At 46.7% G+C, this 16,804-nt stretch overlaps 1 protein-coding gene across 1 annotated transcript; it reads left to right on the top strand.

Moving 5' to 3' along the window:
* Positions 1-15,104: 15,104 nt before the first annotated feature.
* Positions 15,105-15,952, top strand: TUSC1 (tumor suppressor candidate 1). Its single transcript, XM_006259944.4, has one exon. The coding sequence runs from the start codon at positions 15,178-15,180 to the stop codon at positions 15,781-15,783; it is 606 nt and encodes a 201-aa protein (XP_006260006.2). The 5' UTR covers positions 15,105-15,177; the 3' UTR covers positions 15,784-15,952.
* The last annotated feature ends 852 nt before the right edge of the window (positions 15,953-16,804 follow it).

Raw genomic sequence — 16,804 nt, forward strand, 5'->3', positions numbered from 1 at the left:
GGGATCCAGTAAGCAAGGGTTGGTGGATTCCCTGCAGTACAGCCCTCTTCTGCACCTCGACCCCAGGATGGGGACATGAAATTTTTCCCCCTATGCCTCTACATTTCCCAGTTCCATGATCCCACTCCACCCCGCAAGCCAGAGCAGGATAGAGCCCAGGTGCCCTGGCTCCTAACCATGCCCCTGTTCATCAGCTATCTCGTGGCAAATCAGAGATATGCAGGCAAGAAACAGTACTAACCTTTAATGTGCGACTGCTCACAGCACATTCTAACTTTAACAGCAACTAACATCCTTGGATTTACTCTGCTCTAAGTGTAACTTGTAACTTCACCCTTATTTTTTGTTGATGCATCATCCTACAAAATTAGGCCCAATCTTCACTGGAATTCCTGGACACTGCTGTAATAACAGTGATTGTGGAAATATTAAATAAAAAAATTGCATTATGTACAAGACAGAGGTACTGTAATTTTTAGACAGAGAGGTGATTTTAAATGTTAGTTGCCTTTTGTGTAACCTGACATAAAAGGTTAAAAGTTTTATTTTGCTGGTTTTCATATTTTGCAACCATGAAAATTACTGCAATGAGGCAGATTTTCAAACGCCCAAAGGATAGTCAAGCTGCCAACTCCCACTGGAAGTTAACTGGGTGTTAGTGTCTAACCACCTGAAGCTCTCACCCACAGGACTTTGTGAATTTGTCTACTATCCATTATTCTATTTCTGCAGCATTTTGTATAGCAGTGGGGGGACAACTTTTTTGGCAGGTGCACCACAAATTAGACCCACACCCTCTCCAAGTACCACTTCACTCCCCTTCCCCTGCCTGATTGACTGTTCTGTTTTCTGCTCTCTGCCCTATATACCACTATGTTGCCTGTCCCCTCACCAGTCTGCTGCATGCTATATGCAAAGATTGCACATTACCTCTTGTTCTGTCCCCTGTAGATCCAGAAAACAATTGATCATCAATTTCTCAATAAGCTTTTTATATTTGAATTTGATATTTTCATATCCCCCACTAGTCTTCACTTCCCCAGATTAAGTACCATATTTACTCAATTCTAAGATGATGCTTTCCCCCCACTGAACATGGAGAAAAAGCCCCTTCTCTTAGACTCATAGATGAGGGTGATGGGGGCAGACTGCTCCTGTGCCTCAGGCTCCAGCCCCTGCCCAGCGTTGAGGCCATAGCTGCAGCTGCTGCCTGTCTCCCCCTCTCCTCCTGCTGCCTCTGCTCCCCACGATCTCCCCCCTTCAGCCTCTTCCCCCATTGCCTGCCCCCTACAGCTTCTGCTCCCCCATGTGCCCCTCTCCCTACTGCTCTTACCTTTGCTCTTTGCTAGCAGGCTCCATGCACACTGCACAGCCCCAGCCTAGCCCCATAGCGGCAGTGTGCAGCCTGCATGGTTGCTACAGGGGGGTGGGCTGGGACAATGCTCAGTGCCCTAGGCTAGAACAGGGATGGAGCATTCCAGTACAGAGCAGAGGCTGGGGGGGAGGGGGGGGGAGGATAAAGACAGAAGAGGCTAGAGGATAGGGGAAAGCAGAGGCTAAGGGGAGTTGGGGAGCAGATGCTGGGGGAAGGGGGAGATGCTGCGGAAGGGGTAGGAGTGGGGAAGTAGGGAATATAGTCTTGGGAGGAATTGGGGAGCACAAGCTACAGGAGAGCAGGCAAGGGGCAAGCAAAAATAGGGAGCAAGCTACTTGACCTCCCCACACCACCCACTTCCCCACTGCTGGTCCCCCCTGCAGCAGTGGGAAGGGTGAATTAAAGATAACTCTGAAATAGATTCTATACATGTGGTGCAGCTACCTGTGATGCGTTAATGTGCACTAGCTTAATTTAACATGCATTACAGGCACGTGTCTACCTGCGTACATCCTTATCCTTAATGGGAATTAAAAATGGCAAAATTAGGCGAATTTAACTAGATTAATTAAAGTGCATTAATTCATGTGTGGATCCAATGTGGCACTAACTTTAGTGCCAGGTCTGCCCAGACACTAGGGGCACATGGTAGGGCTGCAGGGATTTGGCACTAATTTTAGTGAAAGTCTCTGCATGTGTAGGCACCTGCCAAAAATTGCTTAATGCACATTATCTTATTGAGCATTAGTCACACTTAAATATACCCATAGAGAATTCACAGTCATCTTAGATTTGAATAAATATGATCGCCCCATTTCTTCAACCTTTCCTCTTCAGTTTCCAGTAGTTTTTATTGATCTCCTCTAGATTCTTTCCAGTTTTTCTAAGTCTTACTCAAAGTGCAGTGGCCAAAGCTAGACACAGATGGCCTCCCAATGAGGTCGCATCAGTGCTGAATGGAGTGGAAGAATCACTTCTCATGACCTGTATCCAAACTCCTCTTAGTATGCTCTTGCTTTTTTTCCCTCCAGCAATGCTATGCTGTTGTCTCATATTCATCTTATAGTCCACTACAATCCCCAAGGTTCTTTTCTGCAGTACCGCAGCCTAGCCAGCTGTCTCCTATTTTGTATTTGTGCTTGTGATCGCTCTTTCCTAAGTATTTTTGCCCTTGTCCTTATTGAATATCATCCTATTTATTTCAGTCCATATTTCCAGTTTATACTGTATTCATATGTTGTTACATACTTAGTGTAGGGTTGAGCAAAACAACCTGATAGAATTTAGAGTGCTACTGGGTGCATCTACATATGTCCCTGACTGTGCAGTTGGTTCTGTGCAGTCCCAGTGGCGCATGGGTTGTTTTCAACCCTACTGTGCAGTAGCTCATTGCTACTGCACAGTAGCAGTGGCATCACAGTTAGTACCTACCAATGCTACATCGCCGTAGCGATGAGCTACATAACTGTAGCTCAAAGCTACAGTGAAGTACTGTCTCATAAAGACACACACCCACTGATAAGGCATTCCAGCTTGCTGGAACCAAAATATATGCTCCTTGTACATGAAAGGCTGTTTGGGCCATTCTAACTGAGAACTGTTGGTCAGTTCTGAACAGTCTCAGTTTTTTTTGGTCAGTGGAAATTCCCTCTTCACAGATTGTATGCCCAAGGTAATTTATTTTTTTTTGGAACAACTCACATTTATTTGGGTTCCAATTGATACTGGCAGACTCAAGATTATTACACACCATCTGAAAAGTTATCAGTTCTTGCTCAAAGCTTTCAGCATGTACCAGGGTATCATCTAGGTATCACAAACAGGCTGAAAGATTCATGTTCTATTCCTCCATTAACCTTTCACATGTGTTGAGTGCATTGTAGAGCAAAAAGTCATCACTTTGAAATTGCCATAAGTCTTGCCCTGCTGCGTAAGTATTTTTTGACTTCCATTTGCTGGTACCCACTCTCAAGATCCACTGTGGAAAACCCAAGTTGAAACCTGGCTTACAGTATTTAGAGTGTCATTGATTCATGATTATGAGTTAGCATCTTTAAAGCAATTTTATTTAAGTAAGGAGGCTAATAGTCCTGTGGTATCAATCTTGTGCTGGTCAAATGAAGTACAACCTCTATCTTTGATAAGTGGAGAGAACAGCTCCTTATTTGTAAACAGAAAGCCTTTTATACCATTCTTATGTTCTTATTTAAGAGAAGACACTGTAAGGGAACAAGTCTAGTTAAAGCTCCGGAACCTCACTTTTCCCCCGTTTAATTTTCCTTTATAGATTCACTGGTTCATTTTTTTGCACTTGTTCCCTTTTGCTACTATTTGCTCCTTGTCAGAAGTAAATAAGCAGGAATCTGTTCCTGATTCAGATCCACAAGAACTTTCGTATATAAAATTCCTCTGAGACCATGGATGTTAATTTTTTCAACCATTCATTTTGGAAAGCTATAATAGCAGGTAGCTCCTATAGGCTAGGCACAATCAAAAAACCTGAGGCTGAATCAATTCAATCTTTGCAGGTTACTCTAAGCTGCATAGATTGAACCAATAAGCAAATGAACAGGCATTCACTTTTGATTCCAGAAATGCAGCCACATGTCTGCAGTAGCCCAGGGCAAAAGCTGGCGGGTGCTAAAGCAAACATCCTTGCTCAGCTGGAGCTGACAGCTAGAGCTAAAGCTAACTCACCCACCCTATGAGGAGGAACTTGCAGGAGAGTTGCAGAGAATCCTGGGATGCTGGGGGACTGTGAGTTAACTTGAATCTGGAGGGGATCTGGGACAGAAGTTCAATAAACTGATTTAATCTAAATCAGTTATGTCTGATACTACACAATCCAGGTTTGTTTTAGATTAGTTTCAGCCATTTTTAAAGTGGTTTATGTGCGCTGAACTTCTGTTGTGTTACAGTTTTGAACCAATTTCCAATCACTTATAACAATGTATTTGGTATGTGTAATTTCTGTACTTAGCCACAATGGCTTCTGGTCTTGGGGACAAGACAACATGTACACTGCAAACCAGTTGCTCACAAACCAGTACTCTCACCAATGCCACGTATTTAAAGGGAATGTCCATATTTAATCGTTATGGTCTGACAAACATACATCCCCCCAACACCCTCTTCTACAGTACTTAGCAATGCACACAGTTCAAATTCTTGAACCATACATATGCCTTTTTGGGGAACCGGAGTTTTGGTCTGATTCCCTTTATTGTTCAGTGCAATTAATTTAAATAAAGGGCAGTTGTTACACTCATCAGTTTCAGTGAAGTTTAACACAAAAGATTCTTAAATGCATTGGATACATTGTTCCCCTTTCCTCTTTACCATCATAACATTTTCAGCTCAAACCTAGTTTCCCTACTCTGTTCCACAATATTTTGAGATAGGATGTTATTTCCCAACTGCAATATGAATCCTAATTAATACTGGAAAGTCATACTTCCTTTATTTATATCTCAATTCTTCTTATGGAAACACATGGCTGGGATTAAATGGCCTCTCATATAGTGATGCTGGTATTTGATGGCTTTTAATATTGTTGCCCATATCAAAAGAATAAATAAATGCAATCAATATTACCTATTCTTAACTCCCCAGTAATTATTTCATTAAAGTGGTATCCATGCTTCCAAGTATCAATAAGGATCCCTGATAGCAACCGATAGGACTGTTTGCTGGTAACATGCCATGTCCAGTGAGTGAGTTGGAAAGAATATTAGCAGCAGCAACCATAATGCAGTGTGTAATTTACAAAACTTTTCAATGTGTTATACTAGTATTGTCAGAGATTAAAGAAAACAAAGAAACAGAACTTCAAACTAAGAGGCTACATTATACAGTGAGGATCATCACGCCAGCCAACAGCAAATACCCTGTGGCCACCTCCCAAACCACCCACCCCTTCCTCTGAGTGCTTTATACATGGTAGTTTGATGTAATTCCCCAAACTACAGCTCTTCCAGGAATGACAAGACAACATCTAATACTCCTCATTTTTAACACTCCCAACAGTCAAGAAATGATGGCAAGTCAAACACAATGCCTAAGGCAAGTTGGCAATGATCCAATCAAAATAGCTATCAAACCCTCTTTCCCATCCAAATACAATATGGCAAATCTTTAGTTTCAAAGCCTGCTTCTGATTTCTTTTACACCAGGGTGACACTGGTATAATTCCATTAACTTTGACAGAGTTATGCCTGATTTATACTGTGAAGTAGCAGTTGAATCAGGCCCTTATTATTCACTGGAGTGAATTGTTCTGTGTGCAGAACAGCTAGGAATAGATACTCTATGCCTTCTTACGCTCAGGCTACTGTACAGTGATACCATAGGTGACTTCATAAGCTTTATCAACATATCTCACTTTGTATAGGAACCATCACTTCAAAATGCTGATTGAATTTCTTCTTGATTGCATAAAACATTTATGAGACCAAATAAAAGGATCAGCAGTGAGGCCATCAGAGTGATATCCATCATCATATAGTGATGCTGGTATTTGATGGCTTTTAATATTGTTGCCCATATCAAAAGAATAAATATGCTCTCTATGTTAAGGAAAGCTACGCGTCCCTGCAAGCCAATATTGGCGACCAGGGTGGACGGCTGGAGACCCTCTGGGTTAAAATCCGTGGGGAACACGGCACAGGGGACACAATGGTGGGAGTCTATTACAGACCTCCCACCCAAAGTCCTGAGCTAGACCAGGAGTTTGCCCAGGAACTGGCTGAGGCAGCTTGCTCCAGGACCATGGTTGTCATGGGTGACTTCAATTACCCAGACATCTCGTGGGAGGATCGCTCAGCAAAATCTGAGCGGTCGCAGAGCTTCCTCTCGTGCGTGGATGACCTCTACCTGACTCAAGAAGTCTATGGGCCAACGAGAGGCAAAGCGCTTCTCGACCTGGTGCTGGCTACTGGGGAGGACCTAGTCGGCGACCTAGTGATCGATGGGAAGCTGGGTGACAGCGACCGCGAGCTGATCACCTTCACCATCTGCCGAAAAGCTGGCAAGTCGGTCAGCAACATGCAAGTCCTTGACTTCAGGAAAGCCGACTTTGACAAGCTCAGGAGGCTTGTCAGTGAGGCCCTAAGGGACTGTGACCGCAGGGAGAGGGGAGTTCAAGAAGAGTGGTTGCTCCTCAAGGGAGCGATCCTCAATGCACAAACTAAGTCTATTCCATCTCGGAGGAAAGGCAGCAAGAGGGCACAGCAGCCCCCCTGGCTCTCCAGGGACCTAGCAGACCTCCTGAGGCTAAAAAGAAAGGCCTACAAAGGATGGAGGATGGGAGTCACCTCCAAGGAGGATTATTTTGCACTGGTCCGGTCCTGTAGGGAGCAGACCAGGAAAGCCAAGGCTGCAAACTGAACTCCAGCTAGCTTTGAGCATCAAGAACAATAAAAAGTCCTTTTTCAGATATGTGGGGAGCCGGAGGAAAAGCAGGGGCAACGTTGGACCCCTGCTGAACCAGATGGGGCAACTGACAACTGACGCCCAGGAAAAAGCCAACCTATTAAATAGGTACTTTGCGTCGGTCTTTCATCAGCCCCATGGGACGCCTGTGCCTGCTACAGGGCCGGGAAGTCCGGGTGAGGGTGATCCCCTGCCCTCCATTAATGCTGACTTTGTGAAGGAACATCTTGAGAAGCAGGATACCTTCAAGTCAGCCGGCCCTGACAATCTTCACCCCAGGGTACTCAAGGAGCTGGCGAGCATCATAGCCCAGCCTCTAGCGCGGATCTTTGAAAACTCTTGGCGCTCTGGTGTAATGCCCGAAGACTGGAAGAAGGCCAACGTGGTGCCTATCTTCAAGAAAGGGAGGAAAGTGGATCCGGCTAACTATAGGCCCATCAGCCTGACTTCTATCCCGGGGAAGATCTTAGAAAAGTTTATTAAGGAGGCCATCCTTAATGGACTGGCCGACGCCAACATCTTAAGGGATAGCCAGCACGGGTTTGTTGCGGGTAGGTCTTGCTTGACCAATCTCATTTCGTTCTACGACCAGGTGACCTATCACCTGGACAAGGGAGATGAGATTGATGTCATATATCTTGACTTCAAAAAAGCCTTCGATCTGGTGTCCCATGATCGTCTCTTGGAGAAACTGGCCAATTGTCGCCTTGGGTCCCCCACGATCCACTGGCTGGAAAATTGGCTCCGGGGTCGGACCCAGAGGGTAGTAATTGATGGAAGTCACTCATCGTGGTGTCCTGTGACCAGTGGGGTCCCCCAGGGCTCTGTCCTTGGACCCATACTGTTCAACATCTTCATTAGTGATGTGGACACTGGAGTCAGAAGCGGACTGCCCAAGTTCGCCGATGACACCAAACTTTGGGGCAAAGCATCCACGCCAGAAGACAGGCGGGTGATCCAGGCTGACCTGGACAGGCTCAGCAAGTGGGCGGATGAGAATCTGATGGTGTTCAATGCCGATAAATGCAAGGTTCTCCACCTTGGGAAGAAAAACCCGCAGCATCCTTATAGGCTCGGCAGTGCTATGTTGGTTGGCACTATGGAAGAAAGAGACTTGGGGGTCATCATTGACCACAAGATGAACATGAGCCTGCAATGCGATGCTGCGGCTAGTAAAGCGACCAAAACGCTGGCTTGCATCCATAGATGCTTCTCAAGCAAATCCCGGGACGTCATTCTCCCCCTGTACTCGGCCTTAGTGAGGCCGCAGCTGGAGTACTGCGTCCAGTTTTGGGCTCCACAATTCAAAAAGGATGTGGAGAAGCTTGAGAGAGTCCAGAGAAGAGCCACGTGCATGATCAGGGGTCAGGGAAGCAGACCCTACGATGACAGGCTGAGAGCCCTGGGGCTCTTTAGCCTGGAAAAGCGCAGGCTCAGGGGTGATCTGATGGCCACCTACAAGTTTATCGGGGTGATCACCAGTATCTGGGGGAACGTTTGTTCACCAGAGCGCCCCAAGGGATGACGAGGACGAATGGTCACAAACTACTACAAGATCGTTTCAGGCTGGACATAAGGAAGAATTTCTTTACTGTCCGAGCCCCCAAGGTCTGGAACAGCCTGCCGCCGGAGGTTGTTCAAGCGCCTTCATTGAACACCTTCAAGATGAAACTGGATGCTTATCTTGCTGGGATCCTATGACCCCAGCTGACGTCCTGCCCTTTGGGCGGGGGGCTGGACTCGATGATCTTCCGAGGTCCCTTCCAGCCCTAATGTCTATGAAATCTATGAAATCATGCTGTCACAACCTTTCCATCAGAGTGACAGAAATGTTCAAAAGAACTTGTATCAAAAGAACTGAGATTAATATTTTTTCATGAAGTGCAATCCTGGTTTACAAAAAGTCAGTTGGTTCATTCTGTTACAGTCAGAACTGGCTATGGGAGGTGGAGGTGAGATCAACTGCAAGGAAGTATAATCGGAAATCACAGATAGTTGGTAAGGACATTTTCTTCTCACCCTTGCATGTCCTTTTGCTGTCTCCCATCCAACAAAAGGAGCTTGTTCTAGATTTCTCACCTTACTCTTACATCTGCTATGATAATTGTTGCTACTATCAATGTCTCTGTGTCTCTGACATGAAGAGGCTTTTTCATGGCAGAAGACTAAATCTATTTTTAATTGTGGTCATGAACTGGAGTATAACTATAAGACTTCATACTCACCTCAATCTACAGCACAACTCCCTGAAATTTCAATGTGAGGTCTGGACACAGATCAAGGGAAGAATAAGATCTCTATATAGTGCCTACATTTTTTTTTATGATTTATTAAGTACCTTATTATCATATTCAGCATCACTTCTTTGGAAAACATGAGTTTTAAAGTCACCACTATCTCTCTTCCTTCCTGCCTTCACCACTCCTCGTTCCCCATCCTCAACTCTGTATTTCTTTTCCCCTTCCCTGACTTGACGTCTCTTCTATTCTACTCTCTCCCTGACTTGACATCATTACTCTGCAGTAACATCCAGTTGTTCCCATCCTGTTTTATTTCTGCCCAGTCTGATAAAATGGTAAGCAATGACATAAATAAAGCTGTGGTAGTGTTGGAGTGATGTTGTGGTTCAGAAGACATGCACAAGGCCAGGATTTTTGTGGTAGTATCTTTTATTGGACCAACTGTATAGACAAGCTTCTGGGTACCAAGTACACTTCCTCAATAGAAGAAAAGTAGGACTAGGACCGTAGGAGGTCATCTAGACCAATCCCCTGGTCAAGTTAAGATCAATGCAAACTAAATTGATTGAGAGCTGGTTCAGGCTTGATATCAGGAGGCATTACTTTACAGTTCGGGCTGCCAGGCTCTGGAATGGGCTCCCAAGGGAGGTGGTTGGGAGTCTTCAAGAAGAGGTTGGATAGATATCTGGCTGGGGTATTATGATCCCAGCACTCGTTCCTAGACAGAGCAGGGGGTCAGACTTGATGATCTGTTCAGGTCCCTTTCAACCCTAGAAACTATGAAACTATAAATCATCCTAGTCAAGTGTTTGTCTAACCTGTAGTGTCTTAATGAAGCTCAAGGTGTGCAAACAACTCTTTATTATGAACCGGAATTTATATAAAGAACTCTTTACAGTGAAGAGGTAACAGTCTTACTGCTACTCTTGTAAGGGTTTTGTGGCTTGTCTTATAATTGTTCTGCCAGATCAGGAAGTTACTGCTGGCTCCATCCAGACTGTCACATTTACCCAAAGAAACTTGTCTGCCTATGTCCTTAGACTAATATGGCTAAAACCAACACTGCCAAAGAGAATCAATAGAATGCATCAGTACTGTCCAACTCATCCAGGTCTGAGGCCTAGATGAGTGGCATGGGGTCCCTTCACAGGGCCAGTCCGCAGCTTGATCTGGCACGCAAAGCTGAGTTATCTAGCCTGTAGGGCTCCCTGTGGATCTGGAAATTTAGCAACAAGAGGCAGCAATGTTAACTGCTGCTCTTGTACGAGCTGCAGCACTGCTGCTGCCACTACCAAATATCCAGATCCATGAAGAGCCCTGCAGACAAGATGACATGGTCTATGGGCCACATCATGGTCACCCCTGAAATAGATTATAGAATCAATATACCTAAAGAATGGATCTAGCTGGGATTATTTCTCTCAGACACATTGTTTCAGGCTGGCTGCAGACTCAGGCAGGAACAAAATACCGTATGCTTAACATTTGTTTGAGAGCCAGGAGAGTTGGAACTTTTTTTTTTTAATGTAAGATTTAATTTCAAAGAATGAGCCAGAACTGGCCTTAAGTATCAACATGTGACATCACTGATCTATGTTATTTTGAGAGTACCTTTCACTTTGGTATTGAATCTACTCTATGCTATATTGTACTCTCAGGCTTTTTGATACTTTCTGCATACCATTACCAAGGTTACTGGTTGAAGTATGCTTTGAGTGACTGCCACCAGATCAGTTCAGAGCAGCCACTTTAAAATACTGAAGGAATTTTAGAGCTGATTCACACTCACCCCAAAGCTATTTTGCAGTTCAGGGAAAGCCAGAAGGGGACTTAGAGAATGGCTACACAACATGATAAGTATCAAGTAATTGACTATGGATTTTATTCTGTAGTAAATTTACTCCATATTAAGAAGCAAACACATGACCAACTCTCCCAAGCTAGCAGCACACTGTTGGTGCTATTACAGTGCTTGGACACGAGGTAGCATAGGAATTAGTTTACTTCGAAAAAATGAGTACTCAGAGATGAAACTAACTAGGGAGCTGATAAATGACACTTTCTACCTAGTAATTTTTTTCAGAAAGTAAAGCAACTACATGTTTTAAAGGGGTAACTTTACACTGGGTTTGAATAATTTATTAGGTAATAGAGCTATGTATGGTGCCTCCACTCCAGTTTTACCACACAATGAAGTCACTGTACTGCCTATTAAACATATCTTATGTTCACACCCTTAGTGAGAAATTTCTATGCTCTATTTCCAAATGTTGAAACAGCTCATATGGACCACTGACATCAGGACATACATTAGACAGCCTCTGGAGTAGCACTAAACTCCTACCACCCCAAAAACAGGAGTACAAAATTAACATAAAGTTCAGCTCTGGGGCTCTTTATTTTACAGCTCTTCCAAGAGCTACTAAGATATAGGTCCTTGGCATGAACATCAATTTTTTGGGGAGACTCAATCCCTCTCACATCTGGAAGTGTGACTTCGTTGTCTTTGGATGTAAAGGGAATAGCAGGTAGACCTGCCATCTGTATCTTCCTACAAAAAGTTGAGTAGAAATCTCCTTCCAGGGCTTGTTCAGATAGGAGGCAAAGTCTTTGGAGGCAGGGGACTCCATTGTCTCAGGTCATGTAATTGATGATTTTTGATTGTAAGGGGACCTCACAGTAGCAATAAACCAAGGTAGGGCTTACGTAAAGTGATTGGTTTCCTCTGTATCACTGCTATTAAAAGTACTTCCTGTCTCATGGGGTACTGTGAAAGTACATACACTCATGATTATGAGACATTTATGTACCTGAGCAACAGCAGTCACGTAAGTTTCTACAAATAATACAAAACCCCCTAAACACTACCATGTCTTTTAATGGGAAGCTAAGGGTGCATTATTAGAGCTAGCTAGAAAATATATTTCCTTATGCTGAAAATTTCATTTTGCTGGAGAAAAATAATGAAAATCCAAAAATCTTTTTTTTTGTGTGCTCGTTTTCTGATAAAGGATTGCAAATTTTAGATAAAAAGAAGCATTTACACAATTTTCATTTAATTAAAAAAGGGAAGATTTGTCCAGTCCTGCTTATTACTCTCCAACAGACTACAAACTCTATTTCCTTTAAATATGTGGATTAGGTAAATGTGACTACGTGATCAAATTATATTAGGAATGTATTTAAGTGCTAACAGAATTGGGGCAAGCTCAGATGGAAAGTGTTTGGTTTTGATTTAGCTTCTGTAAAATATTCTGAAGAGACACGGGTTTGTTTTGTTTCTCTTTTTGTTGTTGTTCCCTCCTGACAATAAGAAACCATCATAATTATTAAATGTTACTTGTGGATGATTTTGTAAGAGCTGGGTCATTCTTCAGTTTCTGTTTTCCTCTTGTTCCAGGGGAGAAGTAAACTTCAGCAGCTGCCTAATGCAGATGAATTCTCCCCAGCTGTACTGGAGAGCCTGCTGCAAGAGGAGAAATATGGTCGACTTTCTGCTCCCCTTCCCTGCATGCCTGCTCCTTGCCCATCTTCATGAAAGGGCCCTCTCCAGTATGACCTCCATGGTAGGTAGTCCACAAAGTACAGGACACCAGAACATACAATCTTGTCCACAATCCCAATTACTAATACTGTGGCCTTATATAGCACTATTAATCTAAGACCTCAGTGTTATTTTAAAACTGGCTGGGAAAGCTCTCATCCTACCAAGCCCAAGAGGCATGCTGCTTCTCCTAAAGTTCTAACCCTTTAAAGGGCTGAGAGCTGATTAAGGTTCAGGCGGTTCTTACTGCATGGGACCAGGCCCTTATTTTTGCCTTGGGTGACTTGCCAATGGCTGTGCATTTAGATTTTTCTAATCAGACATAATAAAACTGTTTAATTTTAGGGCCTGTTTATTTCAATGCAAAACCAGGCTGGTCACTTATTTGCATTAAAATTATTTTCACACACTCAGCCAAACTCTCCTTGGGAGCTTGTTTATTACTGGAAATATCTGCTGTAAATTCATTTTTGCTGATCAGCAGACATAACAAAATGACTCTACAGCAACACTGAGATTACTTGCAGTTCCACAATGATTTCCATATTTTTTTTTAAAACTGTAAATAAGCAGCTATCTGCTATGGTAGAGACTGTTCTAAGAATTACAGTTATGATTAGTGTCATTTATTATATGTTGGAAACTAAGCACCTAATCCACACTTCACTGATGTAAAAGGGACTCTTACATTGCTCCCAGTGGACTGAGGCAGACTTGAACATTGTTCAGTGCTTTGCAAACAGAGAAATATGGTCTGTGTCAAAAGGAGTTTAAAGGGGCCTCAAACCTCCACATGTAAATAGCCCATGTTACTGATATGCATCTGGGTAGTCAGTGAACCTAGGTGTGCAGAGATACACAAACAAGTGTGTTTCATGAAGGTCAAGGGCCTACAGTCCTGCCAACATGCACATCTGAGTCCCACAGAACACTGATTTGAACGCTTAAATGTCATGGATTTGGGATCCTTTTAAAGGGAACTAGCTCACATAAATCAGATCTTTTAGGTAACAAAATCCTAAACCTTTAGCTGGAACTTTCTATGGAACAAAGGCACACTCCATACTTATAGCACTGAATCCAGATTGGTGGTTCTCAGCCTTGCTGGACACAAGGCCCCTCAGAAAAAGCTGTCTGCCAGTTAAACACAGGGAAACAGTGGGGCAATTCTTCCTTTACAGCAGCTCAGAACGGCCGCCTTAAAATACTGAAACATTTTGTACCTTCCATGTTTCCGGGGGTGCTGGTTGTAGCTGTGTTGGTCTAAGGACACAGGCAGACAAGGTTCTTTGGATGGGGTTACCATACATCCAGTTTTTCCCAGACATGTCCTTGTTTTCGGTCCTCCCATCTCTGTCCAGGCTGTTTTTTAAAATATCTAGAAATGCCCAGGATTTTGCTCTGCCCCTGCTTTCCCAGCATTTCCTGGCTTGCCCCAGCAAGGAGCTGCTTGGGGCCAGGGGAGGGTGACTGGAGGCAGGGCCATGACATGTCTGTGTGTGGCCCTGGCAACTGCAGGCAGATAAGTCAGGCAGAGGGTGGGCGTTTGAAGGGCAGGGATAGGGACTGGGTAGGGGTGCGTGTGCACATGTACATGCGTACACATGCTTGCTGGTTTGGGGGCTGCAGCAGGGCAGGGAGGCACCTGCCCCTCCAGTTGGGGAAGGGAGGGTTCTTCAGGGCCAGCAAGGGGGGAGGGCTCTGGCTTGGGAGTGAGGGGCACCAGATGGGTGGGGAAACTGTGGGTTTGGAGCCCAAGGCAGAGACAGTACCAAGGGGCTGCAGGCTGGGAGTGAAGGATATTAGCAGGGATGGGGAGGGCTGTGGACTGGGAGGGAAGGGCATGGTCAGGGGGAGGAGAAACTAGCATGGTCTGGGAGACAGGGGACTGTGGAGCAGGAGTGAGGGGCAGGCACAGCACTGCCCCCCCACTCATATACCCCCACCTCTCCCACAGGTGTCCTATTTTTCCAAACAGGAAATATGGTAACCCTATCATTGAGTAAATGTGATAGCTTTCATGAAAGCAACTAAACAGTACTTAGTCCCTGGGTGGGGTAGTGGTGGTAGTGGGCTCAAGTTATGTAGTTCTCCTTGCTGTTCATTTGGACGTGATCTTATGGTAGTTTTTAAAGAGACAAGGAGAGCTGCACCATCCCCTGGTTTGTCATAGCAGGTGGCGTCAGAAAGGAAATGTCATCTCTTTGATGAAACTGACTAAACAGTCTTTAGTTTGTCTAGCAAAAGATACCACATTTACCCTGCCTCAAAACCCGGGAGGGCTTTGGGAGCCGATTCCCAGCGGCCCCAAACCGAGTGACAGGAACTGTCCCACGCAGGGGCCTCCCGCACCCACCCCGCCGCCTGCTTCCAGCACGCCGGTCGCTGGCGAAGCCCCCGGGGCAGGGCCGCCCCCGCGCCACGTGCGCCCAGGCCTAGGCCCAACGCAACACAGCGCGGCTGTTCCCGCGAGCTGCCCCTCCCCCACCGCCGCCGTAGCCCCGCCCCCCGCGCCCGAACGTCGCGATAGCCCAGCGCGTCTCTTCTGCTGTGACAGCGCCGGGCGGGCGGCTCCGGGCACGGCACGAATGAGGCGCATGCGCGGTGCGGGCCGGCGGTGGAGCCCGGCGCGGATGGGCGGCCGCGGCGCCCCCAGCAGTGGCGGCGGTGGCAGCAGCAGCGAACGGCAGTGGTGCGGAGCGTGGCGCGCGCAGGCGGGAGGTGCCCCGCAGCAGCTGGCGGAACGCTACGCGGACCTGGCGGCTAGCCACGGCGAGGCGCTGCGGGCGCGGGACGAGCGCGAGCGGCAGAACGTGCGGCTGCGCGAGGAGAACGCCCGCCTGCGGCTAGAGAACCGGCGCCTGCGCAGAGAGAACCGCGGCCTCTTCCGCCAGGCGCTGCTGCTAGCGCCCGGCCCCGACTGCGTGAGCGCGGAGGCCCCGCCCCCGCCCGCGGGCCCCGCCCCCGGCCCGGAGGAAGCCGCTGAGCTGCGCGCACAGCTGCGGCGCTTGCAGGAGCGGCACCGCCGCGTCCTCGAGCAGTTGCGGCGGCGTCGCCGCGCCCCGGCCGACCGGCAGGAACCACCGCTGGAGGACGGGGAGCTGGACGCGCTGCTGGAGGAGGAGGAGGAGCCGGAGCCGGAGGAGCCTGAGCAACCGTCGCCGGAGGCGAGGAGCCTGGTGCCCGCCGTGTAGCGCCTGGCCGCACTGGTCCGGCCCACGGGGCCGCCTCAGCCTCTCGCGCGAGGGGTGGGGCAACGGCCGCCACCGCCCCTCCCCCAAGCGGGCGCCGCCCGGGACTGCTGAGGGACTCCCCCGTCGGGCGGCAGTTGCCTGCTGACTAATAAACGTGTGACGCACCCGAGTGCTGCTCTCTTCTCGTTTGTCATGGCCCCCCGCTGGGCTCCGGGGTGCTGGTGGCAAGGGCGGGCTAGGAAAGGAGCACCCCTGGTGTGGGAGTGTGGTACATCCGGCTGTGTGCCCACAGAGCCCCCAGGCCAGGGTTTGATCTAAAACCGGCCCTAAGCACCATCACAAACCCTTTTTCCAAACCCCACTGTGAGGTTTAAGTCTCTGTGCTGGGACTTTTATGATACTAAAGTGCACCCAGGACAGGGACAACCCTTCAGGACTGCCCTGGAGCATAGGAGACTTGCATACAAACCTCCAGGAGACTGCTGAGAGTCACCTGGGAGAGAAACAATGTTTAAATATGTAATATTGAATCTGAATCATACAGTTGCACAGTGGGTTTTTAAAAGGTAGTAGTCATCTACCTTTTTGCCTTTGCCTTCCTGATACGAAGTCTATCCACCCTAATGCGTAACTGATACACGCTGCTGGCACGTTTGCATGGTGTCGTGGGCACGACGGCGTTCTGGGAACCTCCCAGCATAGGCTCAAACAGAATTGGCAACCTGAGCTCTGTCACAGCTCAGACTCGCTGACTGCTTTGCCCTCCCCAAAATAATGTATTAGTTGGGCAGGGCAGACCCAAGATTAACCTTGTGTCTATGCAGGGAAGTCCCTATTGACTTGCACAGGAAAAGCCACATTCTGCCAAAATACCATTAGGGCCCTGCCATGCATTCAAATGAAAGCTGCATAGAAACCAGCTATAGAGTTGTACATTTTCAAGGACTAAATTTGAAGCCAGTCGGCTCTTTTTATAGCTGGAGAGTTGTTTTGATTTCATTCCATTGCATGTGCAGCCAGT

Source organism: Alligator mississippiensis, chromosome 3 (genome assembly GCF_030867095.1).
Source record: "Alligator mississippiensis isolate rAllMis1 chromosome 3, rAllMis1, whole genome shotgun sequence".
Lineage (NCBI taxonomy): Eukaryota > Metazoa > Chordata > Crocodylia > Alligatoridae > Alligator > Alligator mississippiensis.

What these genes read in the sequence shown, in the direction of transcription:
- TUSC1 (XM_006259944.4), top strand. Translation starts at nt 15,178, where the DNA reads ATGAGGCGCATGCGCGGTGCGGGCCGGCGGTGGAGCCCGGCGCGGATG.